This window comes from Diadema antillarum, unplaced genomic scaffold (genome assembly GCF_040938485.1).
Source record: "Diadema antillarum isolate AM-2024a unplaced genomic scaffold, OU_Dant_1.0 seq00001081_RagTag, whole genome shotgun sequence".
NCBI classification, from domain to species: Eukaryota; Metazoa; Echinodermata; class Echinoidea; order Diadematoida; family Diadematidae; genus Diadema; species Diadema antillarum.
Genome location: NW_027271902.1, coordinates 57,501 through 80,943, shown reverse-complemented (window position 1 = coordinate 80,943; position 23,443 = coordinate 57,501). Strand labels below are relative to the sequence as shown.

General features: G+C 39.4%; 2 protein-coding genes across 2 annotated transcripts; one reads left to right on the top strand and one right to left on the bottom strand.

The window, feature by feature from the left end:
• Positions 1–684: 684 nt before the first annotated feature.
• On the top strand, positions 685–9,807 carry LOC139743438 (cell division cycle-associated protein 7-like). Its single transcript, XM_071653923.1, has 8 exons — positions 685–702; positions 1,926–2,036; positions 3,098–3,190; positions 3,724–3,909; positions 5,122–5,226; positions 6,501–6,710; positions 8,674–8,823; positions 9,667–9,807. The coding sequence occupies exons 1-8, from the start codon at positions 685–687 to the stop codon at positions 9,805–9,807; spliced, it is 1,014 nt and encodes a 337-aa protein (XP_071510024.1).
• Positions 9,808–18,285: 8,478 nt separating this feature from the next.
• On the bottom strand, positions 18,286–21,865 carry LOC139743430 (cytochrome P450 2U1-like). Its single transcript, XM_071653915.1, has 3 exons — positions 21,478–21,865; positions 19,473–20,489; positions 18,286–18,470 (listed from the first exon to the last, which is right to left on the bottom strand). Exons 1-3 carry the CDS (start codon positions 21,863–21,865, stop codon positions 18,286–18,288), a joined length of 1,590 nt encoding a protein of 529 aa, XP_071510016.1.
• Between the last annotated feature and the right edge of the window lie 1,578 nt (positions 21,866–23,443).

Genomic DNA, 23,443 nt, shown 5'->3' with positions numbered 1-23,443 from the left:
CCCCCCCCCCCCCCCCCCCAATTCCCATCCTTTACAAAATCTGGCCATGCCGGCGAAGTGAAACGTATAACTACGCCCGCGCCCGAGTTATAAGTAGGGTCCTACTTCAGTTTGTGGTGACACCCAGACCCTGGTGAAATGCTATTGACAATTCCGCTATAGAATCTGGAACGCGTTTCTTTATTTTCTTACTACACCACCGATCTTATCGCTCATGCACAAGTAGAATAGCACCTTACTATTACACCTGTTTGTATCCCCTGATTGCCTGAAAAAAAAACACTGACCTGGATTTGGAATAGTTCAAGAGTAGGTATATCAACCAAAAATTAAACCTCGTATTCGTATATATGGTAAGTGCATTATCCATTAATGAGAGAAATTTATATTAATTTTAATTTAATATATTATGTATTATATTTTTCTCCTTATTTTAATGAAAAAATGTAGTTATTAAATATGATTTTATCTTTTGACCCCCATATTAATAATGGTCTATTCCGGATGTGGAGTTTCCCGCGTTAAGTTTAAAGAGCATTCAGCGCGCCTCGAGTACGCCATATAGCATACGGAAACTGTACCCATTTTGATCAACGAATACGAGTAACTTACTGCTGGCTGGAGCAACGTTAGATGAGGTGACCTCGCTTTTGGAAGACTGTTCCCTAAAACTTATCATTTTCAATGGCACCAAGCAAAAAGGTTTGTTTGTAACATATTTCAAAGATGGTGGACGTTCGTACCGTTTTAGAAGTAGAACCGTGATCACTCGATCCCCCGATCGACGTATCGAATCTGTGGTTTCACTGACCGTGCCGTGGCCGTGCGTATACCGTTGCGTTAGTCTATAAATTGCATAGAACCGAGACTTTTAAATTTTAAATGGCTGCGTGTATCGTTCGGTTACAGGTGTTGGAAGAGTCGTCTAACGTTAGGTCTCGTCGTGATCAAAGTACGACGATGTACATGTAATAGTGTTGTGATATACACTGATCGAATGGTAAGTTAGGCAGGGACTTATTAACCCCGTCGCGGGGCGCTGTAATATTTGTCCAATGGCCTTATGGGGTCGCTGCTGCGGTTTAATAGGACTTCACCTACTTCTCTACTACTCTACTGCAGTACTGACTAACCGTTAGAACTCTAACAGTTACTAGTAAACACTGGCCCTGGTCTATAACTTACTAACGACAGTTAAATTACACAGAATTTCAGAAGTGGGAAAGAGTAAATTGTACTCTGTCTCTAACAACTGCAACCAGCCCGAACGCTCCCACAGTATATTATGTTGTGTACAAGGAGCGCGCCCCGGTCCGGTGTTAAGCCCGCTGCACACTACACGATTTTGCCCCAATTCACCGGTCTTAAGACCTTAAGACTAGAAGTGTGACATCACAGTCTTGCCATTTTCTAGTCGTACGACTGGGTCTTAGCGCCAGTCGTAGAGATTTGACATGTTGAATTTCTACAACTGGTCGTAGGCTTTCAGCCATCCACAATGCAGTAAAAATGCAAGCGCACGCAATGCGCACTGCGCGCGCTTTACAGTCGGGTCGTATAGTGTGCGATGTCCGGTCGTACGACTGGTCTTAAGAATAAGACCCAGCTTGGCTTAAGACTTTAAGACCAGTCTGATCGTGTGCGGTGGCCTTTACTCTGTCTCTATCCTTGTGTTCTACTGTGAAACAGTATAAATCTAACTGTTAGCTGTTGGACATTGGCACGCAGTGCACAGGTACCTAGTGCAGTCTTGATTAGCGATCGATGGCGATGAGCCCGGCTGTGTTTTACTTTTACTTGATCATCTATATGTCACATCATGACATCGCATCTGATATGGAAGTAGAGGACTGGTCTTTTACATCATGTAGAAGTCTAATTGTTGGGCAATGGTTGATGGATCAAGCCATTTTGTTCTCTTTCAGAATTCCTCCCTGTCAGATCTGTTCACGGCAGATCTCTTCAACGGCGAGGAAATCGATGAGGAATCGTACGAGAACAGGAGGCGGAAGAACATCCAAGAAAATCAGCAGATGGTATGCAGCCCTCTTCACCCTTTCTGTGCCAGGGACATTGGACAGTGTACCGTATTCAATTCTATTACTTTTTTTGTTTCGCCCAACAGCACTCAAACTTAGTCAAAGCACGCAAAAAGAAAGGGTTAGTGCATTGCCATTGGTGTGACAAAAAGCAAAGACAAAAACAGTGAATCTTACTATTCCAGAGGAATACACATTTTAATACTTTATTTTCTGTCTGCTTGTGTAGGTGATGTTTCTGTGAAATTGTATCTATAGGCCTAACCGTTACAAGTATTATTTCAAAGCCTTTGTGATACAAGAATGAAGCTGTTGTCAAAAATCCTTGTAAATCTGAACATGTACATTGTAGAACTACATTGCCTAAAACTTAGTGTAGCTAGGAGTTCTGTGTTTTCTACACGTGGGCGATAAGCAGTGGATTCAAGCACATTTTTTTTCCTTTCTATGCATCTATATAGTTACCTCCGCCAAGGGGTGAGGTTATGTTTTCATTACCGTTGGTTTGTTTGTTAATTAGTTGATTCGTTCATTCGTTCGTTCGTTCGTTCGTTTGTCTGTGTGCAAAATAACTCAAAAAATAGTGAACGGATTGGGATGAAACTTGCAGCAACGGTTTAGAATGACACAAGTAACAAAAGATTAACTTTTGACAGTGATCCGAGAATTTTTGGGGAATTTATGAAGGATTTTTGATATTTTGGCAGGTAGGGTCAATGAACTTGGGAGTTAAGGCTGCACGTATTTGAGGTTTGCATGCGCGCACTATGATCGTGCTCTAGTTTCTGCCAGGGTGAGGCGCGTGGTGCAGCTGAGGGTTTATGACGTAACAAAGGCTGCAATATTGGGAAATTGGGCGGCTTTCAGCACACAATGCAGTACGCACACTTGTATGGGTGGAAATCAAAGACGATTTCTACTATCTTTGGTGGAAATCACTGATCTCTGTGGAAGAACAAGATCAGTGCGGGTGGAAATGGGCTGCATGCTTGGCGAAGGTCTGCGCTCTCAGAGTGCTTCTCTAGTTATAAATGTATTGCTTTTAATCTTATTTATAGCTCACAAAGTTGTTGGCGGAGATTAAACATGTTCCCGGACTGCCCGATCTGCCCATGTTTCGACAGTCTCCGGCTGCTGTGAAAGCACCAAAGGTGAGCATAACTGAATTTACCAAAATATTATGTAGTGATGTCACAGTCTTCATATTGTTATCCTGTTGCCATGAGAACTGAATGTGCAGAAGTTTCAGATAAATATTAATCATTTAAAAAAAGTAACACAAGCAAATTAAATTGAAAACTTTAAATGTGCAAGATGTCAAGTGCCATATTTTTGTAATCATCACAGATTGCACAGCAAATAGTTGTAGAAAACATACCGCTACTTCACTTCTCTCTCTCTTAATAATTTTAGTGAATAGAAGAGGTGCCATCAAAGACAGTAGCTAGTGTCAAAAATTAAATTTACAGCTTTAGAGGCTCTCTCAGTCTTTACAAACATTTTGTTTTGTTTTTGTTTTTGTTTTTGTTTGTGTTTTTTTTGTTTTGTTTTTGTTTTTTGTTTGTTTGTTTGTGTTTTTTTTTTTTTTTTTTGGGGGGGGGGGGGGGTATGTGTAGCTGTTACTCAGTCATTGAGTATTTGTTAAATGAATACACAAACAAAACATTTTTTTTTCCAGCCAAAGCCATCCAGACCCAGAAAATCCCTGGAGGTCCAGAGGGCCAGTCCAGTCAGACGGAACCCCAGCCGCCAGGCCCGCTTTAGCCCCACCAAGGGGAACACCCCAGCCACAAGAACCAGACTCTCAAACAGACTCCAGAAGAAACGGGAGGAGCGAGATGACGAGTTCTTCCCACTTGTTCCTGGACAGGTATACAGAAATAGCATTTAATTTTTCGCTCGTTTAAAATGATGATATTTATTCTACAAGAAAAATTATCAGTGACATGTGAAGAGTATCTCTTTTTCATCATTAATGTGGCTGGCAGAAAATGTAAGAAAACAAAGAAGAAAGAAGAAGAAGAAATAAATTAATCTTTAGTCCAGACCTGACTGCAGCACTTTGCGAACATATTCAAGTTTTAATATGATATTTGTAACATGCATTATTATAGACTACCATGAAAGCTTGCCAGACAGGAACTTGTTTTATAGGCTATATCAAAGCCATGCATCCTGAATTCACAGAATTTTTACCTCCGCCAAGGGAGGAGGTTATGTTTTCATTACCGTTTGTTTGTTTGTTTGTTTGACTGTGTGCAAAATAGCTCAAAAATTGTGAATGGATTTAGATGAAACCTGCAGGAAACACTGTGAATAACACAAGGAATAGATGATTAAATTTTGGTAGTGATCTGGGAATTGTTACGGATTTTATGAAGGGTTTTCTATATTTTGGCAGGTAGGGTCAATGAACTTTAGACTTCAAGCTGCACAGTTTGAGGTTTTCATACATGCACTAAAGTGCATGCTCTAGTTTCTGCTAGGGCAAGGTGCGCCACGCAGCTGAGGGTTTATGACATAACAAAGGCTTCTTAATTGGGAAATCGGGCGATTTTCAGCATGCATGTATACATATTGATGGAAATCGCTGATCTCCATGAAGGAACAAGTTTAGATCGGTGGAAATGAGCTGCTTGGCGGAGGTCTGCACTCTCAGAGTGCCTCTGTAGTTAATGTACATGTATGTGGTAGGCCTAAGGGAAAGGGAATTTAGTAGCTTGTAACCACAGTGAATCCTGAAGAAAAAGAGCCTTGAAATGATAGGACCTTGTTGATACAAATAAAAACAAAACAAAACAAAAAAACTAGCATGTTGGCTTGGGCAAGACTAATTGTCAGCCGAGAAAAATTGTCGGCCATTGTCCACATGTTTTTTGGCATAGTGACAAGTTACAACACTGGATCCCACATGTTGTGTAGTCTTGTTTAAATTGTTTCCAACTGTCATTTAATAGTAGATCTGCTCTCAGCATCAGAGTCTTATTAAAAAGTTCTTTAAACAACAGATTTGTCATCAGATACGACCAAATAGTGGATGTCAAATCACATGACACAGTCTCTGTTTCATGCTCATTTGCAGAAACTTGTCATCAAGTTCGGCCCCTCTCCCGCCACACGCAAGCGGCATGCCTCAGACGGCGAATCAGATCTCGACAGTCGCGGCGATGACTTCGAAGTCTTTGAGGTTGGTTAAAATTCGTAGTTGGTGTTTGTTCAGTTTTGTTGTGTTTAGTGATGAGAGTTGATAGAATATGAGATACATTGTAGGATACTTGCATGTTGGAAACTTCATCATGAATGCCATAGCAATCAATGTCATGCAGTTTACAAGCTATTTTGCTCTGACAGACACAGAAAATTTGGGCATCGTGCTATCAACCCTTGATTGTTCCTAGCATACATTTCTTCACATTAGCTTAAAATATCATTTTCATCTCATAGATCATTAAATCAGATCCAGAGGGGGCACCCCGGGCACATGCCCCCCTTTTTTTGTGTGTGTGGTTAAAGCAAAAGAAATAAATGAAGGGGGCACGGGCGCCCCCTTTTTTTCTTTCGCTTGTCAGCCGATGGAACCCGGAAGTGGCACTAGAAATGGAAAAATTGCATACTGAAGCATTTTTTTTTTTCTTGTCAGCTGATGAAACCTGTAAGTGGCACCAGAAATATGTGGTGCCCCCCCCCCCTTTTCGAAATTCCTGGATCCACCCCTGTAGATGGCATACACTGTATCTGTAAAACATTTCTCTTTTTCCTTTAAATCTATTGTTCTTTCATTAGAAATAAATTACTCTTAAAGGAGGTGGTGTATAAGAAAGATGCAGTTTCTCATTTGTTTTCTAATCGTTTAGATTTCAACACAGGAAGGCACAAAGGAAAAAGAATATGCTAGAAATAAAAGGAAAGATATTCTTTCAGAAAGCCGATTTTAACTTTTGACTTTTAGCTATCTATGCGTAATAGTCATGTATTCTTGGCTAATGTTCAGTGAGACGCCTTGTTTTAAAGGGATCGTATAGTTTTGGTTGAGACCTAATTTCAGGTTGCTAACATTTTTTGGTGAGATAATGAGAAACCTCTTATGTAATGTGAAGGAGCATGTATATTCTATGAGGAATTCAATGTTTCTTTCATGAAAACTGGTTTTGATTTTGCTGAGATATCCAAAAAAGAGCGATTCTAATAAAGTGTGGGACCCACACTTCATTACGATCACTTTGTTTTACTTTGTTTTTGGATGTTTCAGTCATTCCAAACCCGATTTTCATCAAATAAACTTTGAATTCCTCTTAAAATGGTATGCTCTGCACTATATCATAAATGTTTTCTTGGTATCTCGCAAAAAGTTACAAGCCCATTTCTCATCTCCACCAATACTGTACCATCCCTTTAATGTTTCCTCATCTTTGAGCATAGAATTTGTCCAATATCTTTCCCTGAATCGTGGATGCATCTCAGGATGAGCTTCCTGTCGAGGGGGCTGAAGGGGTGCGTGGGCACGAGGAGAGCGATGATGACGACGACGAGGAGGAGTACGAACTGCCGACGCCCACCAAGAAGCGGAGGGCCGCTGTACCCGCCGCGCCAAGACGGCCTGACGAACTCACAGAGGAGGAACTGAACCTCGTGGCGAATTCAGTGAAGGAGAAAAGTTATGACTCGGTCTATGTAAGTTATCCAAGCAATCATATATCATTTCCATAAAGAATTTGATCTCAGAAGGATACTTTCGCTGGGGTGACAAGACCTTGAATTGTATCTTAAATTTTGGTGAAAATGACTTTTTGGATTAATAGTCAGATAATCAGTTAAGCGATGTCCTGTCCAAATCGTAGCCGTCTTACCGCTAAAAGGAAGCCACCATGGCATGTCAAAGGAAAGACTATCCATTTGATACAATACTTTGGCTGCCTTTTGTTGTTGTTGTTGTTGTTGTTGTTGTTGTTGTTGTTGTTGTTGTTGTTGTTGTTGTTGGTTTTTTTTTTGCTCTCCTGATCATTTTACATTTTGCAGATAAGAGGTCTTGTGGCCCCAGCGACGATACACTGCCTTGAAAAGAGGATTCTCTGTGAAAGTGTGAATAATCTCAAATCACAAGTGTCTATCTACAAATATTAATAGTTTCAGTTATATAAGTCAGATATTAGTTACACTGGAATGTGAAATTACAAACTGTCGGCCCACTTAAATACCATGTGGGTTGAGCTGACACACATATTTTGCAGCGGTTGCAGCTGATGGCTGGCTTGTACAAGAATGTTAATAGCATGGTAGCATCAAGGAGGTTCGAGAGATGGAGTTACAACTGACTATAATTATTAAATCAGCTGTCAGTTTTCTATGGATGGACAAAAGAATTCCACAGGTGCATTTGTGCCTGTGATGTTCAATGCTTGAATCCGCCATCTTTCTGAGCAATCTGAAGATTCATTTTTGACGCTAACATAATATCGGCTATATGCTGCTTGCTTATATATCAAATGCAATGAAATTTCACCTAATGATAAAGCATATAAAACAAAAGTCAATTCCGTTTGAAAATATGTGCAAAAGTGTAAATCTGAGCTGTATTTTGTGAAAGTGTTTGAAATTTTACCCTCATGGAAAGCCGGTTTTATCACTTTTCTCCTTATTTCCGCCAACTGAAACTAATATGGTATCATCTTCAAGTATAGTTCTTTATGAATTAATGTGTCAGATTAGCGTACAGACACGTACAGTCAAGTAATTTTGATATCTATTTCAGCTATATTTGAGCAATTTCTATTCGCACACCCCCATGCCTTTACCATTGTCTACCACCCATCGTTTGTAAGTAGGGATAGCGAAAAGTAATTCCCATCACAAAGACATACACCTTGGAAAGTGGCTGGTGATTATGCAATGAGACACGAATCAATTGTCTTCACATCTGGGCGGCAGATCCAGTTTGACACATACTTCAAATATTTTTGAGTGGCGGCCTCGAGCATGGGATCAAAGCGAACATAAAGACTGTTGTGACTCCATTTCTCGAACCTCCTTGGTAGCATGTACAGGAGGTTGTAAGCTATTCAAGTCAGACTTGTAGAACAAAGGACATTTACAGACTCACTTGAATCTTCAGCAAGTTGAATTCCAATTTCTCCAGTAAGTGGTATTCAAGTTCAAAAAGTAAAAAGTAAAACAAAAAATGCCAGTATGATTAAGATTAGACAAAATATAATTTTTTTATTTTATTTTAAAGTTGTAACATTTCAAAAATAAAAAGTTGTACTGCAGCTTCAAATTATGTCAGAGATGTTTAGTGAAACAAAAATATGGCTTTATTTTTCTTTTAAGTGAACGTTGTTCTACATGCTAGATAAAAGTTATGACCAAAGATGATAGATACAGTGGACTACCGTTATAGCGAAGTCCCCGCGACTGGCTGTTTTCTTTCGTTATATTGAAATTTCGTTATAACCGAACAAATAAACAATAAAAATACATAAAGTGGATAATGTTACGGCCCAAATTTTTACTTCGTTATAACCGGAATTTCGTTATAACCATGTTTGTTATAACGGGAGTACACTGTACATGACATATATTAAGATGGTTTTTGTATTCACCTCAAGTTTGTTCACTAACTTTCATCTTTCATTGGCAGGGCACCACATGCCACCAATGCCGACAGAAGACCCACGACACTAAGACCATCTGTCGCTCAGGCTCATGCACAGGGGTCAGAGGTCAATTCTGCGGACCCTGCCTGAGGAATCGCTACGGCGAAGACGCGCGGGAGGCTCTCCTTGATGAGGTGAGAGAATAATCAAAGTTCTGAAAATGCTGACTCTCACCCAAAATTTATAAATTCCCTCCTAGCATGTGAGGACGTTGATTTGACATCAGTCATATAACACAAGTCATTTAATTGTGTGTGATTTCATTCGTTCTTTCTTATTTATCTTAATCTCTATGAAGATTGAAAAATAAATAATTTTAGTGTTTTTCTCAAGACTGTTACAAGTGCGCATTTTTACTGCATAATTATAAAGATATGTAGCAATACTTTTCATTTTTCTATACAAAGTTGACAATGATATCCATGTAATAAAAAAAAAAAAGAAGTTCTGTGATTTCAATCTAGAAATCATACGAGGGCCTTTCAATTTTATCAGTAATGTATTAGGGATGGAAGCAATGGAATGGTGTTCACATAAGATCATGCTCTCTTTAGAGTCACAAATGTCGAATTGGCATTAAAGATCAAAGTCATGTTTGTACAGAAGGAAATGAGTAACTTCACTCTGCGAAATTGCCAATGCACTAACTTGATGAGAAGCTAATTTAAAAAAGAATAAAGTAACAGTAGTCTGCAAAAGGTTAGATGGTGTTCAATCAGATATTCTCTGAAGTTTGATTGTGTTCAACTGGCATGCAATGTTATTTGTATTTTTCTGTGTACTATTATCTTTCGAGCAGGGTTAGAACTTCTGTTTTTGTTCTTTCCTATAATATGTTATTAAAAGACTTGGTTTGAGCAAATGCAAAACAAACGATTCAACCATCCAAACAAATGCACAAAGAAAAAGCAAACACACTAACTATTAAAGTAAGAACAAAATGGTGAGACAGCGTATAAATATTCCACTTCCCACAGAACTGGATCTGCCCTCCGTGCCGAGGTAACTGTAACTGCAGCTTCTGCCGAAAGAAGCAGGGACGCCACGCCACGGGAATCCTGATCCACCTCGCAAAGCATCATGGGTATCGCAGCGTCAAGGACTTTCTCGAAAGGTGAGGACTTGGAGAGAGACTAACAGTCCAGGAGAGTCACTTGCTTTTATTTTTTATCTTTTAAATCTTTCGATTTGGCTCCTGTTTCTGATTGGTCACCAGTCTGAACCGTAATGTGTAAACTTCACATAATTGCAGGATATTCAGGTTTTATACATTCCATTAAGAGTGCCTGAATTTTCATGCCCTGATTGCCGAGGAATTCAATGTGGCCAACCCATTGGTTTGAAATCTTATGAGGGCAACTACTCCTGTATGACAATTACTCCCCTCCCTCCCCCCCTCCCCACCTTAGGTAAATACTGGTTAGTAGGATTAGGATCAGGGGAAGGGGAAGGGTCTGGGGTAATTGTCCAGGGGGTAATTGCCCCAGACCTACAATTTGACGGGGATTTTCCTTCTGTTACTGCAATATGTTATGCCAGAAGCGACATGAAGTTTAGGGTTATTTTGTTTTCTCTTTTTTCTCTTTTTTATTCAGGGAGTATTATATTCATGACAAAATGAATGTGTGGAGTCACCGCCATGAATGCAAGATTTCAGGGAAAAAAGGTCACGTTTGCCATGGCATGTTTCTTGAAATGTAATTGTTTTTTAATTGTTTTCTGGCACAAGTTTCAGTGTGCAATTTTCCTTTGGAACACTTTGATATGCATGTATCTGTGTCGACGAGCATATAATGTGAAAGTGACATGCATTGATAGATATGCCAGTGGAAAAAATAAAAGAGTAAAAACAAAAACTTGAAGTTCATGAAGGCAACAAATCTGTGATTTTGATTTTTAAAGCAGCATTTATCACAGCTTGGACTTGAGCTTGATTAAAGATCTTTTCCAGGCAAATGAATTACATTCCATGGAGATAGACTCTCATGTGAAACACAGTTTTCAATTTACATTTTATTTTTTCTTCTCTCCTTCTCATCTGGCAGCTTTGGACGTCGCTAGGGATCATCACATGTTCTTAGACTTCTGGAATACTTCAGGAATAAAGAAGAGCATCGGGATGGGCTGTGATGCCTGTCAACCATTGACATTTTCCTCGGTCAATGTCTGCCAACGATAAAGAAAATCACCTTGTCCCTGCATCTGACCAACTATCCACCGAGCAAGGTATAAATGTGCCATCTCTCAACCTTGACATGTGACAATCAAAGTAATTAGAGCTGCTACAGCTTGTTCATGTCTCTGTGTGATATATGCAACACACTTTCTAAAGTCTTGTGGCCCCATTTCATGTTAGGATGGCAACTCTTGCTGGAATGGCAACTTCCAACAGCAACAGCCAATCAGGAAGCTGGATTCTCATCGTTACCATGACAATTGCCATTCTAGCAAGAGTTGCTATCATATCAACTATTCATGAGCCAAGTGCCTTTTACAAACTGTATCTTTATTCCTTTGTTGGAATATTTTTGTTTGTGTTTGTCACTAGAATTTTTGCACTTTGAATATTTATATTACTTAGACAGGAAGAAGACAATTTCCGGTTGAAAAAAAAAATAGCATGAATTGCCAGAATTAACAATGTGTTCATATGGTTGGAAGGCACTAGAGTTCCATTGAGCCTCCATTTTTTTCTTGCTTTTTTTTTCTGTTTTGTTTTGTTTCCATGGAAAGTTTTTGTATTCGACCAACAGTCACTGAATTGTTACTGTTCTTGTTTTGTGTGTGTATGTGCTCAGGTATATACATAAAACAGATTTTAGAATATCTGTACATGTAAACTTGGCTATAACTTGGGGCTCAATGTAGCGCAATGAACTATTAAAAAACAGGGAATAATTTTCCTGGTATAGCATCGCAATTTGCTATGCATTTTTACACCACTGCTAACTTTTGTGTAGCAGTTTTCTTCCATAGAAGTGTACGTGATACCATTTGAAATATTGTTCATCAGCTAAAATTGCTAATCAAATTGAGTTGGAAAATTATTCCCTGTAAAATGTATCTTTGAACACTTTGTACCCCAATTGCATGGTGTTATTTGTTACACCGTATTCTGCCTTTGTGCAAGTACAGCTGTACATGTAGAGCGGAATTTTATGTGGTCTGGCCTCATTTTCTGTCGGTAACCACAAAGAATGGTGATATCTATGTTCAGACCTTCCTTGGAGTCAGTGTAAAAGAAAATGCATAAGAAAAAAATGCTTGTGGTATTTTCTCTCTCATTTTATTTTATTTTAATTTATTTTAGTTTTTGCCCATGCTGTAGTAATTTAGAGGTAATAAAGACACAAAATGACACTAGAAAAATTCAAATTTCAATGTCTGAATCTGTCAGTTTTAATAGCTCATTGGATATCGTTACCTATATCAGAACCACATGGCCATTTATGGTCAAGTCTCAAACTCCTATACCGTCTTTTTTTACATGTTGCCAAATTGTCATTTTATGGAGTTAATCAAACTCACCATTGCACAGATTCATGTATTAATTATGAATTTTGTATGTTTTTGCCTTGTGAATTACTTCCAGCATGTGCTTATTGTGTCAAAAAGAGAAATTTTAGTATTATCTCATGCTGTCTTTTGAAGGTTTTGCATTTTTAGCACTGGGACATTGAAGGCATGTGGCCATTGCTTATAGTGCCATGCTTTGCAATTTGCAACATATACAATAAGTTTCTTCTCTAATAATTTCATGACATATTTTCGAATTCCCGCAAGACAGCGTACATTACAGTATTTGAATGAAATGAGATGTTGCTAACTGCCATTCAATTTGTTCAATTTTCTTGTAAGTAGTTATAACATTCCTGAACAATTTGCACTAATCTTGCATTTTATTAGCATTGTCAGTCGGGATGCTGGTTCTACTAAGAGGCAGACTTATATTTTGCCAAAGTTTTTATGTTTGTGTGATATGAATTATTCTATTAACCAAGTTTTGAGCAAGAAAGATGTTCATTCTGTGTTTGTACATAACTGTTGAGTGCAAGTAAGTAGAAGTTTTGCTAATGTTTTCCCAACAAGGTTCCGAGACATTCATGGAAATGCAGTTTGTACACAGCAGATAAGGTGCCTGTAGGCAAGAGTGTTACACTGTAGCTACGCAGAAGTGTCGTACTAGAATCGGCTGTGCTGTATTCTAGTAATCAAACTTCACAAAGATTTTTGCATGACCACTGACGCACAGGAAGGTTTGCTAAACCTGAGTTGGTTTGATATAATTTACCACTATAAGTTAAGACTGGATGGATTTTTGAATGCTGATGAAAAACCGTGGTGAGTTAGAGGGGATGGCTGATAACTGATCAGTGGGAATGCAGTGGGAAAGCTAGAGGATGATTGTTACAATTCTTGTGGGATTCATTTAAGAGTACATTGTATATATCTATCGTTGTGTGAAAATTGTTTGCTTGAGAATGGTCTCATATTCAAGTAATGTGCAGTTTAATGTTTCCAGGTTAGCGTGCCTGGTCAGTGACGGGGCATTAATCTGCACATTACTTGAATATGAGACCGTTCTGAAGCAAATTATTTTCACACAACAGTAGTGAACTCTTAAATGAATCCCACAAGAATTGGAACAATCATCCCTCAGCATTCCCACTGATTCCCACTGATCAGTTACTAGCCATCCCCTTTAAACTAGTGTACGTGCCTGTGCAGATATAAAGAGCTAATGACCAAACAATCCAATGTACTGATGTGCAGCTACGAGATAGCATGATCCCATGCATGTTTGCTTGGTGCTTTTTATGTTGTTCTTTTATCTCCCTTGATTCAAATAAAACTCTTCTCCTCTGCATAGGAGTCAACTCTTTCATTATTGCAGACAACTACACTCATTATGATGCCAAACATAGTACTACTGTGGAGCGGTTTAGAGGGGTTAAAGGACAAGTTCACCTTCATAAACATAAGGATCGAGAGAATGTAGCAATATTAGTAGAACACATCAGTGAAAGTTTGAGGAAAATTAGACAATCCGTTCAAAAGTTATGAATTTTTGAAGTATTTGTGCAGTAACCGCTGGATGAGAAGACTACTGCAGTGTATGTATAACTTAGATGTCACATGCGTACAACAATATAAGGAAAATATAAAGAGAATTTCACAAAATTCCATCTTTTGAAAAAAGTACACATTCCCCTGACTCGTTACCGACAAATGTTATGGGTAATATTATTCCCCCCGCCTTTAGAAAGAGGCCAGTCAAGTGCTCTTTTATTATGCGAAAAAAGTGAAAATATGTTAAATTTTCTTTTACATTTTCTTTATACTGTTGTACGCATATGACTCACAAGCTGTAGTAGTCTCCTCATCCAGTGGTTCCAACACAAAAATTTTAAAAATTCATAACTTTTGCATCGATTGTCCGATTTTCCTCAAACTTTCACTGATGTGTTCTACTATTATTGTTGCATTCTCTCAATCCTTATGTTTATGAAGGTGAACTTGTCCTTTAATGTCCCACATTGATGTGCTCAACTCATTCCACAACGTGCCAAATTTATTTCCTTTATATGTATTCCATCATACAATGGTGCTGAAGAGTTGGATTCTTTTTAACCGTTCTGTGCCAGGGACTTTTGACAGTGTGTACAATGATATTGGGTTTTCTGTACCAATTAGTACTCAAAACACACAAGGGGTTAGTGTGAACTTGTCATAAAGAGACATAATGTAATGAATTACCTGATACATGTATAGGGAACTGTTTCTAGTGGTCCCACTGTATTGGACTTTGTAACAACACAGAGCACCTCTGAGTAGGTAGGAGTTTGCCCCCTGTGTCAAGATTAAGCATTAAATCACAAGATTTCTTTTGAATCCGTGCATATTGACCTGTAATGTGCATCAAATAATGTGACAAGATATTCAAAGTGACCCTGTGATATGCCCTCATAGTTTTTACTAACATATGATGGCCTTTCAGAGGATAGTTTCCGAAATGTGTTACAACGGATTTGATCAAAACATGCATGAATTTTGAAAAATGAATTGATGAGGCACATTTGTACATAGAGGTTCAAACTTGTTAACTACAAAACTGTAAAACAAAATAAAATAAAAAAGCTTTTAATGTCTATTACAAAGTTCTGGATTTGTTGAAATATGAGTATTGTCAGAGCTGATTTTTCTTGACTATCCTCCCAGTTGGTAGAGTAGAAATTCATTTTTGAGAGACCTGATGCAATTGAATACCTGATAAATCATGTATCGATTGTTGTACTGGACAAGTGTGCTGCCACTCTGAAGGGCAGTTCATTCTAATCTTGGTTCTATCGTAGAGTTTCCAGAGAGAGAGTTTGGTCTAGAAGTGGTTGGTACATTCGATATGTCTGTCCAAAAGAGGCCGTGCCTCTTTACCAGAACAAGCCCAGAATATTGTAGAGCGAACTGATCTCCTCACAGCATACTTCCAACTTGCTGTAAAGTTCAAAGAGTCTTGAATTTGTATTTCATTGTTTTTCAAGTTCCAGTGTTCCAATACAATACATAAAAGAGTTTGTTATGATGAGAATCTGCTTATTGCTAGTCTTAATCAAGACTTTCTGTACTATTTGTGTAATGCACCAATATTTCATTTCAATTGTGGTATTCTTCAGGAAACTTTGTGTGTATTAAGCAGCTGCCAAAGTTTTCATCACTATTTGCCAAATACTTTTACTGTTCCGATTGTTGCTATTGAACTTGTTCTTGCTAAACAACAATAATAAACATCTTTTTAATTTTTCTACAAATGCCATGTTATTTTTGAGTCTTTATCGTTTGGACTTACCACTCGGCATACTGACTGTTTGTGGTATGCCTTCTGATCCCGGCGGCACATACATGTTGTATACAATGTTTCATGTGTGCTGTTTAAGGGGAATGAAACCCGGATTTTACATGTGGATTGAGTGAATGCAGCAATATTAGGAGAAAATATTCAACTAAGTTGGAGGAAAATTATGCCATCCATTAAAAAGAGGCGATTTTGTTATATTTCGGCACGGACATTGCTGGATGACCACTGCACTTCCGTTCATGACATCATGTGTGTACAACGACGTAAAGAAAATATAAAGAGATTTCCAGAAAATGTTATGTTTCAGTCTTGTATAGTAATTGCGGCACTGAAATTATAATAATTCTGAACTTTTGAACAGATTGTATGATTTTCCTCAAACTTTGCGGATGTGTTCTACTAATGTTGCTGCATTCCCTCAATTCACAAATACATGCAGGTTTCATTCTCTTTTAAATAACCATGTGGAATATTATCAAAGTGTTGATAAACTTGACACCTTGATAGCATTAGGAGTAATAGAGACACTGAAGTAACAGACACACATCATACACACATTCACGTAAACACACGGGATGGAAAAGCTTACTTTTGTATGAGAATAACACAAGACCAGTACATCCTCACCAAAAACAAGAATACCAAATGAAACTGGATTGAAAACTTGATCTAAATAAACAGAATAACGAGGGATTAACAATTTGTGTATCGTAATTATCATTTCTTTTGAAAGCAAACACAATAAAATGCAAGTAACAATGACAAATACATATTGATTGCCAAAAATTGAATCGCCATGTTAAGATAACACATACATGATATAGTCGGAACATAGATGAAATCTAAGCAAATTGAGATGCACTGATGTAATCACTGCCATAATGAACATGTTTTCAAACATACATTGTACCGTACAATATCTTAAAATACACAGCATTTACATGCATCATAAGAAATGGTCAGTTTCTTTTGTTTGCGTTTGTTACATATACTCAAAAAGCTGCATCGCTTTGGTGATCCCTCACATCTATCCCCAAGTTGAATTATCCTTCGGGTTTATGCCAGGTTCAAGTGTGTACGTGTGTGACACACACGAACACACTGCTTTAGCTTCTGACCATCCGAGCATTGAGAATTTAGGGTTTCTGGGACGAACAATGAACTAGGGCTTTCTATAGCTCAGTCGGTAGAGCACCGGCGAGGCAATCCGGAGGTCTCAGGTTCGAATCCCAATGGAATCCCATTTTCCTTGCTCATTTTTCCACTAAGAAATAATGATGGCAGATTAGAACCTCCATGCGTATCACACAACATAGAGCAGAAGAGTAGTGATTTTTTACCCTGATACTGTAAAATCAACTACCTCAGGAGAAGTTTCATCATCTTTGCAAACAGAATAAATCATTCCTTCTAAAAGAAACACACTAAAGTATCAATGACATAAAAATACATTCAGTATCGCCAATTAAAATTGCTGTATTAGGTTCACACACATTGCTCATTTAAATGAATTATATTACAGTAAATATGGTAGCTGCACAGATGAAATCTCCAACGTTACACTGAGCAAAGTTACAAACACATTTAAGAAGTGCACGCCATTAACATCACGCTACATCTACAATGATGATGTCCTACATTTTCTGGGTTTTAACTAAAAGAATAGCAATGCCACACCATCATTCAAGTGAGCTTTTTAGTACGTAGTGAATGTATTTACTCTAATGATCAAACAAAAACTAGCTGCGATTTTGTCACATCCTTTCATGTAACCTGGTAAAATATGTCCTAACTGAAGTCAATTTCTTACCTAGCACACAGTTCAATAGCAATATATGCCATTTGTTTCATCTCTCCATCTCTCTCTCTCTCTCTCAAAAAAAGAAAGAATCCACACTTTTACTGTATAATAAACATTTGAACAGTAAGTGTGATTTATAAAGTGCATAATTGACCAACCAATTCTCTACATTTCATGCAGGTTGATGAAGTACGATATTATGAAATAGCACTAATTACTATTTCAGAGTTACGGAAGTGAAACATATACCCCATTTAAAGTCACCCCGTCTAGGAGGACCTCAGGAGGACATACTAGATGAAAACTAGCCATTTTTTACACAAACTCAGTGGATGGTGAGAGAGACCCCCGTTTTAGAGTCCCCCTGTTGGAGTGAGGTCCATATACATTTACATAGATACCAGTGGAAGGCCTTTTTTTTCAACCACAAACAGTCATTGTGAGTCATAACTTTTGAACAGAGCATCAGATTTTCTTCACACTCCACAGATGTATTCTACTAACATTGCTGTATTCATGCTATCTATAGAGACATTTGGACTTTGAATCTTACATTTCATGCATTAATCACATTGCACAGCTATTGTAGCCCCGTCCAAAAACTCTGGACATCTTCGGATTGGTTTCTGTCCGTGCATGGAATGTACCCTTGTCTTTGATTTATGTGTGTGTGTATGTTTTCTTGCTACGTTTTCTCCTTATCTCTGGTAACAAAATTCACATACAAAATATACCGGTACAATGTAGTTCTGTACCTGACATTTAAAAGTGAACATACCTTATGAAATGGTATACAATGTACTGATGTATTTAATGAGATCTCAAGAACTGACAGCTGCAGTTACATGTAATTCACAAACAAATTTTACTAGACCAATATTTGAAACACAATGCATTTCTTTATCTACAGTAAAAAAAAAGAAAAGATAAAGACACCTGACTTTATGGATTGCGAGGTATTGCACAGACTTGGTATGGCATTGGGATTCGGGTAGCCCCAACTTTCCCCACGGTGCTAGGACGTGGAGAGCCCTCTGGCAGTCGGAACTCGAATCGGTGGAGGAGGTGGGTGAAGAAGAAGTAGAGTTCCATCTTAGCCAGCTGCTCACCCAAGCACTTCCTCCGACCTGTGATGACCAAACAGAGAAATGAAAAAATGTAAGCACAGGAAAAGTGTTACAAGGAGGACGTAAACAGCAGGATAATTGCCTTGTTATATCCAAAGAGCTTTTCCCCAGTAAGTACCAGAGTGCGGAGTATGCATACGCCCTGTACTATTGTTTGTGAGCGCACAGGGAGCACTGGATGACAACGAGGCGGTATAGGCTCACCCTCGTGCTAACACGCTAGCAAAGGAGCAACAGAGGAGCAGCCAAATTTAGAAACTTTGTGGGTACTCGCGTAAAAATTCAAAAGTTCAAATACACGCTGTAAAAATGTTACTTCACTACACAAAAAGTCCGCCATTACTAAGTGGGTAACGGCAACCCCCATGAAATCTCAGACACCGTTGTATAGTTCGCCCTCTTATGATGGAGAGGAGAACATCTTTTTGGTTATATCAGAGTTGTCATGGTCTACAGAAAAAACAACAACAAAGGAATGTTGAGGGTTGAGACCTGCAAAATCTCTTTGTTAAAGGGGAAATCAAGTCCAAATATAAGTTGGTCTGATAAAAAAGAGTAAAATATCACGAGTTCAACAGTAGAATTTTGATCAAAATCGGGTGAAAAATAAGAAAGTTATGACATTTTGAAGATTTGCTAATTTTTCAGGAAACAGTTCTTGAACGGTCAATATGAATATGCAATTGACAAAGTGAGCATGTCATATCCTCACAACTTGCCATACAGTTTTTAATATACAGTACATATAACATTTTGAAATTTCCCGTTTTTAATTGAAACGCAATTATGCCCGAGGCTCAAAAAAACATAGAAAGAAACAACTTACAATTAAATACAGAATGGAATGAGTTCATCACTTTGGAAGACAGCACCATCATTGTGTCATTAGGAGTTTGATTCTAAGAAATTGTATTTCAATATCACATCTTCCATACGTAACAACATTGCCACCGGGAATATTGAACCATTGGGTACCATTTGGGTAAAAAAGAAACAACCTACCAATGCAGAATGGAATGAGTTCATCCCTTTGGACCACAGCAGTCCTGTCCTCATTCAGAAATCTTTCAGGGACAAACTCTTCAGGGTTCTTCCATGTCTTCGGGTCGTAGTGCACAGCCCATAAATTCGGTAGCACCAGAGTGCCTGCAGGGATGTCGAAGTTGAAGAGCTTTGTGTCGCACGTGGAGGCGTGAGGGACAGCTAGTGGTACAATGGTGGCCATGCGCTGGACTTCCATCAGGACCGCCTCGGTGTAAGGGATGTCCTTTCGCTGCTCTAAGGTGGGCATCCTGTCCCGCCCAATGGCTTTGTCCAGCTCCTCGTGGACCTTGCGCTGGATGTCCGGATGCAGGACCAGGTAGAGAATAGCCCACATCAGGGTGGTTGCCGTGGTGTCTGTTCCCGCGACAAAGAGATCCCCAAGCGTCTGCCGCAGATCGTCCTCGCTGAAAGGGACTCCACCTGTAGAGGGACCGATGCTGCTGTCGCTTCCATCACGTGGTAGATTTCCATTGCACGCTTCTTCCTCCTGCATCCGCTTGAGCTCCTCCATGTACATCTGCACGAAGCAGGGCTCCTCCGACTCTGGTCTGTTCAGGGCGTCTTTTATCATGGCGCTGTCAAATTCCTGCCACTTACGGTGGTTGTTTGCCAGCTTCCTCCAAACTGGAAGTGGCAAGTATTGGAGGACAGGGATGAAGCCCGTCACACCGGTCGTCTCCGAGATCTCCAGACCTTCATGGATGATGTCAAGGAACTGCTTGAAGTAGATATCGTCATGCTTGAATCGTTGGCCAAAAACAATCCACGAGATAATGTTAGAGACAGACACATTGACGTCGTGAAATGGAACAAAGGGTTGCGACTTTCTACTGGTAAACAGGTCCGACAAAGTTTCAATTTCAGAGACAATGTTCTCAATGAGGCGGGATTTGCCCATCCCAAGTGAGCGCAAAGCTGCTAAACCAAACCGCCTCCTTTCCCGTTGATTCTCTCCTACATGGGCTGAAATTATGCCTGCACATGAAGCAATGAAAAATAACAATAATTCAAACTAAAATGAGATGGATACCTGTAAACATGCAAGTCACAGATACAACACTACTAGACAAATATCACAGTTTGTATTTTTTTTAATCTTTATGCAGGGACCTACTGTACCTTAATTCAAATAACACTGGCTGCTTTCAACAACCTGCCAGCTAGCCCCCTCTAATCGCAATTAAACCACTTTTTGCCCGAACCTGGATTCAAAGGCAAGAGATGTTCCTCCTCAATTTTTTTTTTTCCAGGGGGAACCCCCTCCCCAGCCCTTAATATTTTTGAGCTTGATATTCGTAAACATATATTTCTTTTCCATTTGCATTTTTGAAAGACTTTGTACTGAGGATCTGTTGAACTTGTTTATGAATAACATATATGTATTTAAATAAGGTAAAACTTCTTTAATTTATTTTTATTGAAAATTTTCCAAATATCCACCAAAGTGTGCTGAGGTTGATCCTCATCACTGAGATTCAGTTCAATTCTAAAAATGCAATGCACAGCTCCCTCATATTGGAGGGACATGAGTTCATCCCTCCCATAACCCCCCCCCCCCCCCCCTCCCGGGGGAGGGGGGTACAATACATTCATATCGAACTCCGCTGGGGGGGTGTTTCATCAACGCTTGTCAGCGCCGACAACTGTCGGCGCTGACCAATTTCAGCAAAATCGTTGGTTTTGATTGGCTGAGATGCTCTGGTCACCGACTGTTACTATGGTGATTCAAGTTGTCAGTGCCGACAAACGTTGATGAAACACACCCTGCCATATGTTTCAACAATGATGCCATTGCTGTTGCAACTAAAGGATTAAGCATTTTCTTTTTTTTTTATGATGAACAAGTTTTCCTGCTACTTTGAAGGTCAGGATGGTGATCGGGAGGAAGGGAAGACATGAGGTGAGAAAACCTGACGACAGGTAAAGTAAAACGTGTTCAAACAATAATAAAACATTAATATACCTCGTCCTTTGGTAATGTATTCCATCATTCCTAGCTTCGGTCTGTCGGCAAAATCGTCTCCAGATCTAGAAAACGCCTCTCTCATCGAAGGAAAATCGTTGAGGATTAAAGTGGGCACCACTCCTATCCTCGTGTAAAATACCGGGCCAAATTCCGCCGACATCTTGGCGAACAGCTTCTGCGGCTCGTCCCCAATCAAGCTCGGCATGCATCCTATCACCGGCCAGGTTCGGGGCCCGCTCGGCGGAAGCTTCATCGCCGACTGCGCCCCATTCCTCGTCCAGAATAGCTGCCGCGAGACGTAAATACATACCAGAAATACTGCGAGAGATATTAGAAATGTCGACGAATCTACAATCAGCAGGGTTTTGATTATTTCGCTGACCATGTTGCCCTATTTCTTGGAAGGATTTTGCCTCCTGTTGACGTAAAATCAGTGAGAAAATAGACCCTGTCGAAAGGTGTTTTCTACGTCGGTTACGTATGTGGTCATTACGTAGCAGAAGTCTTTTCGGCGCAAGGTTTTAGGCATTTCCTCCACGCTTTTACAATCCGGCGATCGTTGAATAATGGTGTCAGGTGCTATTCTATTTCCAGGGACGGTAAGGTAAAAAAAAAAGAATAATACCACAAAGTAAAAAAACAAAACAAAAGAATGCCTTACACGCTTAAAATCAATCTCGAAAGATATAAACTAGGTTAGTTTTATCTTTTTTCCCAAAATGTAGATATACGACGTCTAGAGGAAATTCTTCTAAACATAATTTTCTTTAAATTGTCTGAAGATAGACTATGAACCACGCAAAGGCGATGTAGCCACTCTTGAGCAAATTACCGATTAGATAAGGCGAGCCTTATATTTGTCAACTACAGTGGGCCTTTTGTCTTTTTTTTTTTAGTCACAATATATATAAGCGACGTCCGCAGGCGTGTCTTCATCAGCCCGAAGTTCAAACTAGCGGGACATTTTGCGGTCTTAGAAAATAGCCCGATACAGCGAATGTGCGTCTTCATCAGCTCGAACAGCCCACTTTGGGAAATTAGTCCGAAAATTGACGCATGCGCACTTTGCAATATTACTCTGCCTGGCTCGCGGTTCGAAAGTGGATTTCCCCGCTCAAAATCTCCTATATCACCGTATGTACGATTCTACAACCAGGGAGCTCGTGAGCAGTACAGCAAATTCTCTCGAAAGGGATATTGATAACGCTACTCTTTCTTCTGTCCAGTGAGGCATCTTATATATGAAATTAACGAATTGCAATGTTTGAACAAATCCAAAATGCACACAATCTGCAAGAATCTTCAGCTAAGGTAGAGTGGACCAGAAGAAGAAGTTTACAAAAGAACAGCTAGCATGCACGGCACTGAGTTTTGATAGGGAGGTGAGAGAAATCACCTCCCTGGTTTTAAAGATGACAACAACAATAGGCCTATAGTACACACATGTGATCCTTGAATACACCGTGCGTGTAATGTACTATACACAATCACTAGCTGCTTGTACATGCGCTTTCCATTGCCAGGTGGCTAACCAGAAGCGTGGAGGGATCGAGAAAATTTCGGGCTGATGGAGACGCACCCAAGATAGCGGGCTATCTCACGAATTAGCGCTCTAGTTGACGAACTAGACCAAGATTTTGGGGGAAATTTTCCCGATCAAATAGCGCGCTATCTGCGTCTTCACTACACAGATAGCGCGCTATTTTGACATCGGACTAGTTTGGTAACCGCAAGATAGCGCGTTATTTTGAAACTTCGGGCTGATGAAGACACGCCTATGTCCGTAGATGATTAAGATGAAAAGTAAAATGAGCTTAGAGAATGAAACAGAGCGCGATTAACGTAATATTGACCCTTTTGTAATTTAGATCCGTAGTGTTTCTACCACTCCCCCGCAAATGGATGAACGTTAATTCGAGAATTATTAAGTTTTTAATTAATTAGTGATCGCGGTTACACTGGC

Bases quoted from the DNA above. Each gene is read 5' to 3' on its own strand.
- LOC139743438 (XM_071653923.1), top strand. The intron at 2,037-3,097 runs GTATGCAGCCCT...TCTTATTTATAG, and splicing joins TCCAAGAAAATCAGCAGATG to CTCACAAAGTTGTTGGCGGA. The intron at 3,910-5,121 runs GTATACAGAAAT...GCTCATTTGCAG, and splicing joins TCCCACTTGTTCCTGGACAG to AAACTTGTCATCAAGTTCGG.
- LOC139743430 (XM_071653915.1), bottom strand. From the start codon at position 21,865: ATGGTCAGCGAAATAATCAAAACCCTGCTGATTGTAGATTCGTCGACA. The intron at 20,490-21,477 runs GTATATTAATGT...CTTCATGTGCAG, and splicing joins ATACATTACCAAAGGACGAG to GCATAATTTCAGCCCATGTA. The intron at 18,471-19,472 runs GTAGGTTGTTTC...TGGTCATCACAG, and splicing joins ACTCATTCCATTCTGCATTG to GTCGGAGGAAGTGCTTGGGT.